General features: G+C 52.4%; 1 protein-coding gene across 3 annotated transcripts in view; it reads right to left on the reverse strand.

Moving 5' to 3' along the window:
* Nucleotides 1-1,109: 1,109 nt before the first annotated feature.
* GSN (gelsolin) overlaps nucleotides 1,110-12,644 on the reverse strand; it is a 50,286-nt gene continuing 38,751 nt past the window's right edge. For all 3 annotated transcript variants that reach the window (XM_089772965.1, XM_075905465.2, XM_089772966.1), the window contains 8 exons: nucleotides 12,087-12,220; nucleotides 10,878-10,968; nucleotides 9,299-9,469; nucleotides 8,200-8,374; nucleotides 6,416-6,540; nucleotides 3,019-3,096; nucleotides 2,252-2,312; nucleotides 1,110-1,484 (listed from right to left, as the gene is read on the reverse strand). In XM_089772965.1, coding sequence (XP_089629091.1) covers nucleotides 1,315-1,484; nucleotides 2,252-2,312; nucleotides 3,019-3,096; nucleotides 6,416-6,540; nucleotides 8,200-8,374; nucleotides 9,299-9,469; nucleotides 10,878-10,968; nucleotides 12,087-12,220 — 1,005 coding nt within the window. In that variant the 3' untranslated portion in view covers nucleotides 1,110-1,314. The remainder of the gene's footprint in view (nucleotides 1,485-2,251; nucleotides 2,313-3,018; nucleotides 3,097-6,415; nucleotides 6,541-8,199; nucleotides 8,375-9,298; nucleotides 9,470-10,877; nucleotides 10,969-12,086; nucleotides 12,221-12,644) is intronic.

Raw genomic sequence — 12,644 nt, forward strand, 5'->3', positions numbered from 1 at the left:
GAAGGGGGGGGGGGTGGGCGGGGCGGTGACATGCGGTGTGACAGCAGCTCCAGGCCTCACCCCCTGGACGTCACCACCCTGCCCCCCTTCGTCTCCCGCCATGGCACTCAGCTGACTTCTGCACTGCTTAGCCAGGCTACCGCATGGGAGCAAGTGGCACAAGCAACCGTTTGAGCTCCACGTTCCCCCGAGTGAGAGGGGGGAGGAGAAGAGAGAGGCAGGAGGCAGAGGAACGCTTAGAGAGAAAGAGGGGGAGGCAATAGGAGGAGGGGGGGGGGAGGAGAGAGAGACGGAGCGAGAGACCGGAGGCTCAGGAGAGAAGACTGACATGGAGGAGACACCTGAAAATCTCGTCTTATGACGGACTAATTGGCTAGTGCGTTAAAAGATTTAGCATTTAGTGCTGGAGTTTTGAGCCTGCTAATAGCAACAGGTTAATAAAATGAAAATTCCTGCAAGGATCAAGAGTGAGAGCATGTCTATGCTAGAAATACAGAACTCTAGCTATGTAGAGTATGTAGCTAGTGTTGGCTTACCTTAAGCCAAGCTTGGTGCTGGCTTTCCTTATGCCTCAATACTGCGAGAAGAACAGGCACCAGCCAGGGCTGCCCTCTGCATTCAATTTACGGGTCTATACTAGACCTGCTAAATTGAGTGCCAGAACGTCTATCATCAGGGTGAGTGAAGATGTGCCCTTAGCTCTTTAAAACACCTTAAGCGAGTAGACCAAACCTCAGTTGCTTCTTTGATATACTGTAAACAAAAGAGGCAACCTCTTGTTCATTGCTGCTTTCCATAATACATTCCTACTAAGTCAGTCCTTTTCCACACACTTAGAAAGCACTGGAATTTAAAAAAACAAAACCTTCAAAAGACTAATTTGGTCCCCAATCATTGGCTAGTTTTGTACAATAATGTAACATTAATAACATCTGCACTAAAAGGGACTTTCAAGTGTGGCAGCTAATGCATTTGTGAAAGTGGCACACTGAAGACAGTTTGGGGTTTTTTTTAAGTCTCAGGGTAGTCCAAATTTTAGACCAAGGATGCTATACCTTCTATTTAACCCAGTTTCTTGCAAGTTGCCATAACAAAACAAACGTGAACACTTTTAGTATTCCATGTAAGCTTTATTGTATTAAATACCGTATTCAAAGCAACGGGTAGGGTGATAGGTCTCATCATGAATTTCTTTAATTATTGCACAGCTAGTTGGCTATTAAAAACATGAATGTTTATCCTGCAGGAGGAAGTAGCTCTTGTAGGCAGTGAAGGCACCAAACTTGCTCTATTTAAAAAAGGATCCTCTTTTACTTAGGCAGCCAGCTCTGCCATGGCCCTCTCCAGAGGATCAACAGTCCAGTAATCGTCATCCCAACCCAGGAACCAGCCAGAGAAGGTGGGAGGTTCGAATCCTTGCTTGATGATAGTGATAGGAGTTCTCTTATCTCTGTTGGCAGGATCAGTTTCAATGTACCTTTTAGCTGTAAATACACAAAAAGAGCCCATAAAATCACTACAGCTGCTTATGGAGCAAGCAGAGAAAGAGGTTCTGGAAAAGCTAAATGCGGAACACAGGCTCTAGGTTCTAAAAAGTTTTTTTTATTTTTTAAACAGGCGATGCTACTAGTGGGGTTTTATCTAGGTTTGCTGACAGACTGTCCCAGGAGATGCTTTCAACCACACGCTGAACAGTATGAAAGGTTTCAATCAGGCATATAAACTGCTCTTTTCACGTGTGATTTACATAATGAATATTCGTATTTAAACAGCAGAGCACCATCCTATCCTGTCAGCCACAAAATGATCATTTAGCTCCCATTAGGGATTTAATTTTTCCATTAAGAACAGATTACCTACTTTGCTGCCTTTGTTTTTTAACTGCACATGTCAATGTGATATGTCTGTACTGCACATCTGTGCATTTAGGTATAGGGCTTAGAGCGGCAGCAAAGACAAAAAATGATGGATTCTCTCACAGTCAAGGAATAAAGGAATGATTTTTACAAAAGAGTAATTTTGTCACTGCTGGAAGTTGAACGCAGTATGTAAAACCACCAGTAGCTTCTGGGGCAAAACTAGAGGGATCCTTCCAGACGTTCAGTGACTTCTTGTACATGTATTAGTCTGTCAATTTTATGCGGTCATGAAGACAGGAGTTTTTCAAAACATTCTGCCCTCTACTCCAAGTGATCAAGCTGGAGGTGAAGAAAGAGAAGAGTTATTTAGGAGAGGGCCATGTGATTGTTACCAGATGTCACGGCCTCAGTCTTTTCTTCTTCATGAGCCTCATTTCCAATCCAGACAAAGACCTACAGATTAAAAATCAAACAGTGTCAGCTACAAAATGCCTCTCTCTGAAGTGAAACAGAAGTCCAAAGTCTCAGGGAACACAACAAGAATAAATCCATGCCACTTTGACTCAATTACCCACCTACTCATAGCAATAAATAGAGATTGCTACTGCTAGTGAAGTTTGAGAGAAAGTGTCCAACAGGGGAACAATTCCATGCTAATCAGATACATGGAAGAATCAGCCGATGTCTGAACTGCATCTTTACACTGAACAGCTACCCTGTGCCTCTCTACAAGCTGCCTTTTGGTTAACCGGGGCAAAGCAATCAAGGCGCTGTCCTGTTCCCACAGGAAATGAGGAGCCAACTTAATTATGTACTGAATTCTGACTACATGCTCAGGCAAATACAGACAAGGCATGAGATCAGCCCTTCATGAGTTCACAATGTGAGAGAGACAACAGATGGTGCTGGGAACTCCCATAGCCTGTCTCTTTCAGTCTCTCATCTGACCCAAGCAAGTGGCAGAATCCCAACTCAATCCTCAACCTTTGGGTTAATATTAATATAGTTTAATATCTGACCCATCCTCTGTTGGGTGACTTGGTCCCATGCGTGCAAGGGGGGGTGGGTGTCATCTTATCCATATCTATTGCAGCTGTGAGTCTGTCAAACTAAAGCCATATGGTCCATGTGCCCTCCTAGTCAATATAGTTGAAGGTACCTGGTCCCATGTGTCAAGGATCATAACATCATCTGTAGCAAGGTCATCCTGGGTCAACTCTCCAGGAACTTCTTCAATCTGAAAAGAATGAGGTTAGAGGGGGATCAGCTACTTCAGGGAAAGCACCCAAGTCTGCATCATTTTATGTGAAACAAGTTCATGGAGATGCTGGTAATGCCATGAAGCGTATGCTGATAACAGTCTGTCCTCTTATGGGCAGTGGCACCTAAGTGTCAGTCCTCCCCAATCACCTGGCCTGGCCCTTTAAGATTTTGGGACATCTGAAGTGTAAAAACCTGAATTCGATCTGTGTTAACATGTGGCTGAGAAACGCGGACATTCAAAGGGCATAATAAAGAAACGACATTCCTTCAAATTACGGGGCTACAGAAGAATTCTGAAGATACCAAGGACAGAACACATAGTCAATTAACGTGTACTGGTATTTGTAGGGCACATCTTAAGAAGTTCATTGCCTGGTGTGTGTTTACAGGCACTGGAAGGGAAAGCCGATGACAAAAGAACATGAGGCAAATGATCGTGGCTGGACCATGTGATATCAGGTGGCTCAAAAGATGTAGCCATCCACAAACAGTCGCAGAAAATGGTACAGAATGGGCTACCATGGTTACAAACCCCCAGGAATGGACATCCACCCAAGAGAAGTGTGCAAAAACCTCAGAAATAGTGGAACAGGATTTATAGGAATAAATAGAATTTGAGAGGAAAGCTCATTACTGCCTCTTTAAGGATCTGGAACCGGGGCACTTTGGAGTGGATGGGGCAATGCTCCCCTCTCTCCCAGCCAATTGGGATGAGCTTTGGGAAGGAGACCAGCTTATATGCTGCCTGCTCCCACATAGTAAGGGAAACTTGGTGGGAGAAAGCTCTGGCCTCCCAAATCCTGCTAATAGGAGGAGGAGAGGTGTCAGCTGAAGGAGAAATTGGCTAAGGGCCTACAGCTGATCTAAATCACCACCCCAACTCCAAGGAGGCTTGGGGGAGGAGCAATTGAGCAGGGGCTCTTGTTTTAAGGAAAGAGAGAGAGAAAGAGGCTGCCAGCCTGCCTGCAGCACAGCCCAGCGGCTGCCAAGGAAGCTGAGAAGGGCCTTAAACTCCTCTGTAGCCAGCTGGGAGGAAGCTGCATGAGGAGCCATTGTTCTGAGTGGGTGTGTGCAGCCCTGTGAGGGACACTGATACACAGGGGAAAGCTCGGAGCTGCCCAAGGAAGTGGATTGGAATAAGCAGCCTTTAGATGTGCAACACAGGATCCCAGGGCTGGAGCCTAGAAGAGCAGGTAGGTTCCCCCAGTAAAGGAGGGTCGCTCATAGGGCCAGCTTAGCCTTTATTCGTGTATTTAGCTGTAACACCAGGAAGCTACTGGCTTGTATCCTGTCAGACCGTAGCTAAGGCATGTTAGCACAAGGATAGTCAGGTAGAGCAAACCTGTGACCTTCGGCTAGATAAATGGCCTGATAGTTCGGCTTAGTTTGCTTAATAGCAGGCGGTGAAGCCTAACAGTAAAACTGCAATTGCAAGAACATGGAAGTGATCACCACAAACCTGCCTGAGCTAGCGGTGACTGTTCTAGTGAGTTAAATGTCATGAACATGTATTAATACGTTAACCCATAGGCTAAGTGATCCCAATATTGTAAAAGTGAGGAAGTTAATGTGGGCCCGTAAGGCTGAGCCTTCCCATGACTATTCCGGATGGTGTTCACCAGCGTTCCCACCCAGCAGTGGCTTGGCTTTTCCCCTCGTTGGTGGTGTTCCATCATTTCCCCTCCCCCCCAGCTCTATCGTTCTCTACCATCAGCCTTGGGCATTGAGGAACCTGAGCCATTGGACTCCAGCCAGGGACAGGACTGGTCCTTTGTCCCTTAGCCCCAGAGCCTCCGGGAAGGGTGTGAGCATGCAAATGTAAGAGTTCATAGAAAGAACAACTCAGACAGCCCCAGTGCAATATTATTCCTGTCTGTTCATGGGATGGGAGCTTTTCTGGCTTTATTCCTTATTTTAATACAAGTCTCTAAGGGCTGACTTTGCCCTCGGTGGGCATGTCCCTCCCATGTGCCCTGACCGTCCCTACAAGCTATTGAATTCATTGGTTCTAGTTCTATGGCGCCTGATTCTGGAACAAGAACCGTATTCCCTACAACAGCCCATCACTGGACATGCTACTGGCTATTAACAAGGATCAGGCAACAAGAAGCACAAGCCCTGGGATTTAAAGAGGCAAAGACAGATGAGTCTTTGGGAGCTGAAGGCCTGGCATACAGAGCGTTAGCCTTTGGTTTTTCCCTGTTACCTCAGAGAAGACCCGGCAAGAGGACTAGGTCTTCCACAGTACCTGTGCACACAACACCTACAGCTGGCTAGTGGGAGCAGCCTGTTTTTGCCATGGAAACACACAGTTCATTCACAATTCCTCTGGTAAACGACAGAGTTTAGGCCCTGGTTTTGTGTAGTCATTCACATACCCTGTACTTCCAATCCTACCACCAGTTCCAGCCAACAGAGCGGGAGTACTTGCATCCTGCAAACCAGACGTAGCTTGATGCTACGGAAATTTGGTGTAGTGGGAAGGCGGCTTCGGGGTGTGCTGCTTTCTTTGCGGCAGGTGACACTAACACAGGGCTGGGCAAAATACGTCCTGTGGGCCGAATCTGGCCCACTGAGACGCTGGATCCGGCCCACAAACACAGGGGGAGCCTCAGGCAAGCCCTCTCCTCCCTCCCCCCAAACGCCACTTCAAAGGCAAATGGCCGAGCAGCTGCTTTTCCACCAGCTGTGAGCCTGGGGGAGATTTGAAGACCAGGCAGCATCTGAAGTATCTCTCCTCCTCCCCTCAGGCTCATAGCTATTCACAGACTCACACGGCCCCTGCCATGGCCGAGCAGCGAGCCTGGCTGAGAAACACACTGGGCTGCTGGCTGGGAGTCACCCACGTAAGTCTCCTGGCCAAATCCTGCCTCTGGCACCCCAGCCCCTCTCCCCCCCAAACCCTCCGCCCCCCCCCTTTTGTACCCCAGTTGCCTGCTACAGGTCACAACTGCTTCACCCAAACTCCTTCCCAGACCCCACATCCTCTCCTGCACCCCAATCCCTTACTCCAAGCTCCCTTCTGCACCCAACCTCCATCCCAGTCCCGGCACCTCCTCCTTGAATATCACGGAAGACTTGATCGCTTTCCAAATTCTGGGAGTGGCCTTCCCATCAAAAATGATTGCCCACCCCTGTGCTAACACTCTCCTTGGGGAGGAGCCCGCTGGGCATTTGCTGGGGGGTGGCCTGGGAGGCAGAGCTGTAGCCTCCTGCCTGGCCACGACGGGTCCTGGCAGCTAGCGGCTCCGTAACGTATGAAACGCCGCCTCTTTAATCGGTCTCACACTCACAATGAAGCGCCCGCTCTTGTTTGAGCAGGCGAAGAGGCGAGGCGGGTGAACGTCCATCTTCCTGTCCTTCAGCCGGGGGGAGGTGCGATATGCTGCTTTTCCACCCAGAGCCTCCCAGAAGCTATCTGCAAGAGAGAAGGGTTGGCTGATGCTGCTGCCACGTACGCCACGCCCACCCAGCCTCACGCCACGGGGGGGGAGGGGGAGGGAAGAGTCACCCATCAGGATCTCAAAAATCCACTCTGCGTGGCTGAGACCTGGATGGCAGAGGGACACACTGCCCATGCACAGAGGTTGGCCGGGACTGGTTGCTCTGCTTATGCCCATGGCAAAAATCCCCAATGGCTGCTCCCCACAAGCGCAATGGAGGTGCCAGGTCATGCCCGTGCAATGCCCCAGACTGTTCCCAAGCCGGGGGGGCTGCAGTGGCAGGGGACAGGGCTCGCCATAACGTGCTTTATCCAGAACATTGCGACTCCCCTTGCCCACTCCCAGCCGGCAAGGGACTATGGGCAGAGTCTGATCACGAGCGCCAATGACTTCTGCATTGGAGCTGCCTCAGTGGCACGTCTTCTCAATCCAGCCGGGCGGAGGGAGGGATGCACATGCCTCTAGCAAGGAAGCGAACGTAGGCTGGGGAGTGGCACAGGATCCTTGGCATGGCAGGGCACTGCCCAGGCAGGGAAGAATCACACAGGACAGCAGGGTCAGAGCACATGAGAGCCCCAGCGTCCGGCGTGCACTTAGATCAGGTGGTCGGAAGGTTCGAATGCTTGTGGCTCAGGGTAAGGGCTGGGGGTTAGACCGTCCCCCGGTCATGTCCAGTCTCTAGCAATGAGTTGAGCGGAGATGTGGGGACAGGGCCGGACTAAGGGGTGGGCTAGCCAGGCAGCTGCCCGGGGTGCCCAGCTCCCGGTGGGCTGCAGCAGCCACCCAGGGCAGGGGCCGTGTTGACCCCTGCAGCACCCTTTCCCCCGCGGCAGCAGGGCCCTGCACGGCCAGGCGCAGACCACCCTGGACGGCCCCAGGCTGCGCGCCATCGGCGGTGGCTGGGCTGACTGGGCAGTGCATGCGTTGTGTGCCCAGAGGCGGGGCTGTACGTCTCGGGGGTGGGTCTGCGCATGCGCCATGCGCCTGGAGATCCCGCCGTGCGCCTGGGGCCCGGAGCACCAAAATGGCTCGGGCCAGCCCCGTGTGGGGAAACAAAGATTGAGGCTACAGCTGCATTGCCATTTTTTTGCGGAAGGAGATATGCAAATCGCACTCACATTTGCATATCTTCTTCTGGTTCTTTTTGCAGAAGGGGTTTTGCTGCTATTTGGCCCCGTGTAGACAGGGCCAAATGTCGGGGGAAACCCCCTCTCTTTCACAAGACTCCTTATTCCTCGTAAATCGAGGTTTACAGGGTCTTGCGAAAGAGGGTTTTTTTCCCAACATTTGGCCCCGTCTACATGGGGCCAAATAGCGGCAAAACCCCTTCCGCAAAACGAATTGGAAGAAGATATGCAAATGCGAGCGTAATTTGCATATCTTCTTCCGCCAAAAAAAAACAAAAACGGCAGCATAGCCATAGGCTCCTACCTGGACTCCCCCTATAGGACGTGCTCGTATCTTCTGCGGCCCAGTAGGGTGAGCTCCCCAGAGGCAGAACCACTGGTCACCTCTTTGCCTGACCTTTGTGTGGGAAGCCCCCAAGTAAATACCCGTTGGGCAACTGTCAAGGAGAGCAAGAACTGGTGGCTACAACGGAAGGAATCCCCGCGGCCCAGCCACGCCTCCCTCACCTGGCTCGCTGCCCTCGGCGATTTGCACCGGGCGCGCCCCCAGGATCTTCAGCAGCTCTTGTGCCCCAGCTAGCTCGGTGTCGCTGGCTGCTTGGCCCACCCAGAGATAAGCAGCAGATGGAGTTTTCAGGACAAAGGCATCGTTGGAGTTCAGCTCGCTGGCCACAGCCTCCAGCTGGAAAGCAACAGCACCGCAGCCATCCCGCGGGTCAGGAGTTTTGCCTCTGAGAGATCTCTGATTAGCACCCCGGGCGCTCCTGAGCAAACGTGAACCACCCACCATTCAAACACCGATGACTAAGGATAACGCCCTCGGCCAGGTGCAGTCCAGCTGTCGGAGCGGAAAGTTTCTATAACATGCATGAGAAGATTAAACTGTCGACTGTGCCTGTGGGCACGTGAAGCCCTGACGCCGGAAAGGCAGGGCTGAGACCTTGCCACACCTCACCAGTGACAGCAGGATACTTATGGACTTGGAGGGGAGACCGCCACAGAGCAAACCCCAGCGGCTGCCAGTGGTGATGGTGTATTTGGCTTTATCCCCCTCCCCCCAAGTCAGTAATGAACCAGGACCCCAGCATGGAGCTAGGAGGCTCCATGAATTCTTGGCTAATGAGCAGGATTCTTTTCTATTATTTTTGAAAGATTGGGGGGCGGAAACCTGTATCCTGGCTCCAATTCTCTTTGGATACAAGACGCTTGTCACGTCCTACCCTCAGCTGTGAAGTGCCATTGTTGTGTGCTGTTAAACGCCCGGCTGCATCCCACGCCTGCAGTTTTCAATAGTGGGTGAAAGTCTCACTTGATATTAGTCTGCAAAGTCCTTTGGGAACTTTGGAGAAAAGCCTTTAACGGCATAAAATAGCATTAATAAATGCCTGGGAACGAGGCGATTATTAGTACTAACCCACGGGAAAAGAGGAAGCTCCCGATAGCTTATCTAGACTCCAAAGTTTGTTTCAATTGCACTCAAGTCCCACTGGAAGTTGAACTCGGCCTTGCCCCGGCCCCCAGAGGGAACATGCTGTGACAGGACATCAGATCTCATGTTCCAACTGCTGTCAGTGTTCCGGGTCAGCTGGGCTTTCCCATCACGTACCTCCACGGCTCTGGTGGCCCCGGACGTGCTGGAGCGGACCTGGAACAGCCGTGTGGCGGCAGGTGCCGTCTGGCCTCCATCCCTGGAGGTTCCACCATTGTAGACAATCAAAGGTTTCCCGCCAAACATGCTCATCAAATGAGGAGGCTCTTTTCCCTGCACCACGCGTTTCTGGGGGGGAAGGAAACTCAGAGTCACACATGAGAGGACGCAGAGCAGCCTCGGATTCCCAAAGGGGCTGCTCCTTTTCCACCTCAGGTCAGATCCCCTCTAGGAGCAGGGAACCAGCCCTATTCTCGCACCTGATCCGTGGGTAAATTAACCCCCTTAAAATCCCATAGCAGGGACCCCACCTGACACGCAGCAATGAACACGAGTGTAAAGTGTTTGCTGCCTTCTAGCTACACAGCTGAGCTGCCACCTTCTTAGGCCTCTTACTGGGATCTGTGCCGCTTGATGTCGATGCAGCAAAGAAAAGACCCGTGTCACGCGGCAGACACCACTTGCACAGGTGGCCGCTGGCACAGCAACTGGAGCAGACACTAAGAGCAATCAGGACCTCAGCTGTCCATAACCCAGAGCACAGCTGGCCAGGGCCAAGTCAGTAACTTCTCCTTTGCTTGGGCTAGTGGTTTTGCTAGATACAGAGCCTCTCTCTCGCGACTCTGGCAGCGCCGGGTGTGCAAAGGCTGCTGGGGTCGGAGGGCAGAGAACTGCGTGGGGAAATGAATGTGCAAACAGGCCTGTATTTTTCATGCAGTGCATAGTTAACCTGTGGAACTCCTTGCCAGAGGATGTGGTGAAGATCAGGACTTTAACAGGGTTCAGAAAAGAGCTAGATACATTCACAGAGGTTAAGTGTAGCAATGGCTATTAGCCGGGGTGGTGTCCCTAGCCTCTGTTTGTCAGGGGCTGGAAATAGATGACAGGGAAGAGATCATATGATAATTCCCTCTGGGGCGCTGGCATTAGCCACTGTTGGAAGACTGGCCTAGATGAGCCTTTGGTCTGACCCAGTCTGGTCATTGTTATGTGGCATTTGCTCTGAAGACGCTACTGAAACCGTCACGGGATGGATTTCAGTCCCCATGGCTCCTTTTGAGTCACGAGACCATACACGCAGGGCACTGCAGAGTTACACATTTTGGTGCTTTCCCTTTAAAGGAAAGCCAGCTGAGAAACTCTGGGATATTCATTCGGCTCGTGGGAACACTTTGCCTCTTTCTCCCGCCTGCACTGACCCTCTGGTGCCAAAGGCTCTCCTCTGACCTTTCTTTTTCCCTTGCGCTTTGATTTTTAAATGCAGCCAAGAACCAGAGCAGATGTCTATGCTGACTCTGGCAGTTTGCACTTCAGTACAGCGGCCTGCGGAAAGGGAAGCTAAATATAACCCCCGTTTTTCCTCTCCTCCCTGCCAGGAAGCAGTGTCAGCTACCAACTCTTCACACTAACTGTGAGGATGCAAAGTTGATGCATCTTGCGCAGGAGGGTGTCCCTCCCCAGAGTGGGGCGCAGGAAACTGGCTTGCTCTGGCAAAGGCACACGCCTCGTTAGTTACAGAAGCAGCGGCTGGAGCTACCTGCACTGGGCTGCCTCCCAGCTCTTCGTCCAGCTGAACGCTGAGGAATGCGGAGGCCGTGATTTCATCCTGGGAGGAATCCGCACCCTGCCTGAAAAACACAGATCAAAACCTCGCAGCCTTGTCCTCGGGCCGCAGTGAGATTCCCAAGCCCTGAGGAGGTCGGGACAAGTCCAGGGCCTCCTGGCTGTTAAGCAACTTGCACAGCATTCCACTGCGGGCCTGGAGGGGGATCCGCTAACATAGGGGAGCAAAGCAGTGGGGGCAAGTGCTACCTATTCACGGTGAGCAGGGATTTCTAGGTCTCCACGTTCTTCCACTGCGCCTCTCCTGCGCAGAGCTGCGGGGCTTAGCAGGAGCCAGGCATTCCACTTCCGCATTGGAACGTTCCCTTAAGGCAGGGGTGGAGAACCTACGGCCTGGGGGCCGGACCTGGCTTCCTTGGATTCCACTCCCCCTCCACCGTCAGGGAGCTGATGCTCCAACCCTGCAGCCCCCCAGCCTGCTGCTGCACCCTACCTCCTGCCCAGCCCTCCCACCCCCAGTCCACTCCCTCCCAGTCCTGCACCCTCCCAGATCCACAAACCTCCCCCCACCCCAAGCCCACTTCTCGGCAGCCCCCTCCCACACACTGAACCCTTCATTTTTGGCCCCAGCCCAGAGTCCCATAAAATCTACGAGCCCCCCCCCCCCCCCCGGCTCTGCTGTGCCAGAGGAATGTGGAAAGTGTCTTTCTGCTACTCAATCAGAAGCCACGTCTGTGAGGTTTTTGCGGGGGGGGGGGGGGTTACTTCTCACTTCTGTGGGCCCCCCCCCCCGACCGATTTTTTTCTGGGGGCCAGTGGCTGAAGATTCCCCACCCCTGCCTTCAGGTTTCAGCTACACAGCTCGTGTGGGTGTGAAAGCCACGTGCAAGAGCTAGCGTGCCCGGGCAGTGGCTGCTGCTTTCTCAGCTCCACGGGGGACTGCCACAGGGCCCAACCACGGGGTGCCCGGTTCCTTTTTACACCGACCCCTTCCTGCCCCACATCCCCCAGCTTTCCCCCTACTTGCATTTGGCCTGCAAGAGGACCCTCTCCGGGGAGAAAGCCAATTCCCAGCGGATGGCGGGGTGAGCAAGGGTGATCTCACAGCAACGAGCTCCAGCCCCCCCCAGGGACAGGGACGGGCATGTGCCTTTTTGGCCTCTCTCCAGAGAACCCCTCTTACCAAGTGTAGATGATCTGTCCCGTTTTCCCTCCATGCTTGTAGTCATACAGGATAATGTAGCTGTCCCCGCCGTAGAACTGGCCGTACGCCGATGGATTCACGGGCACTTTCTCGGAGCCTTCTATTCTCCAGATCTACAAAACCGCCAGCGGGAAGGGGGAGGGGATATAATCCGTGAAATGTGAGAACAGAGCGAACCAAGTTGCATCAAACACGGGACTTTTTTTTTTTCCCCCGTTTCCTTCACATGTTCCACCTCCTCCAAGCCATGGGCCCGCAGTGCCCCCTGCTAGGGAAAGGTGGGAAAAGAACAAGCTGGTGACACACAAGCTCTTTCCAGAAAGACCCAAACCCAAGGCCAAACTGCCCCGGTTTCGTTAAGAACCCCAAGCCTTGGGCCACATGCCCCAAAAGGGTAACTGAGGCAGGGGCAGTGCTTGTGGGCTGGGCGACAAGTCTGGTTGCTGCTTGGTCGTACCTAAGAGTTTCTCCAGCCTAGGGCAACCTGGGATGTAGCTTTGTCCCAGATTTCCAAAGGAGCAAGCCCTGCCTGCTGGG

Source organism: Pelodiscus sinensis, chromosome 23, assembly GCF_052426305.1.
Source record: "Pelodiscus sinensis isolate ZL-2025 chromosome 23, ASM5242630v1, whole genome shotgun sequence".
NCBI classification, from domain to species: domain Eukaryota; kingdom Metazoa; phylum Chordata; order Testudines; family Trionychidae; genus Pelodiscus; species Pelodiscus sinensis.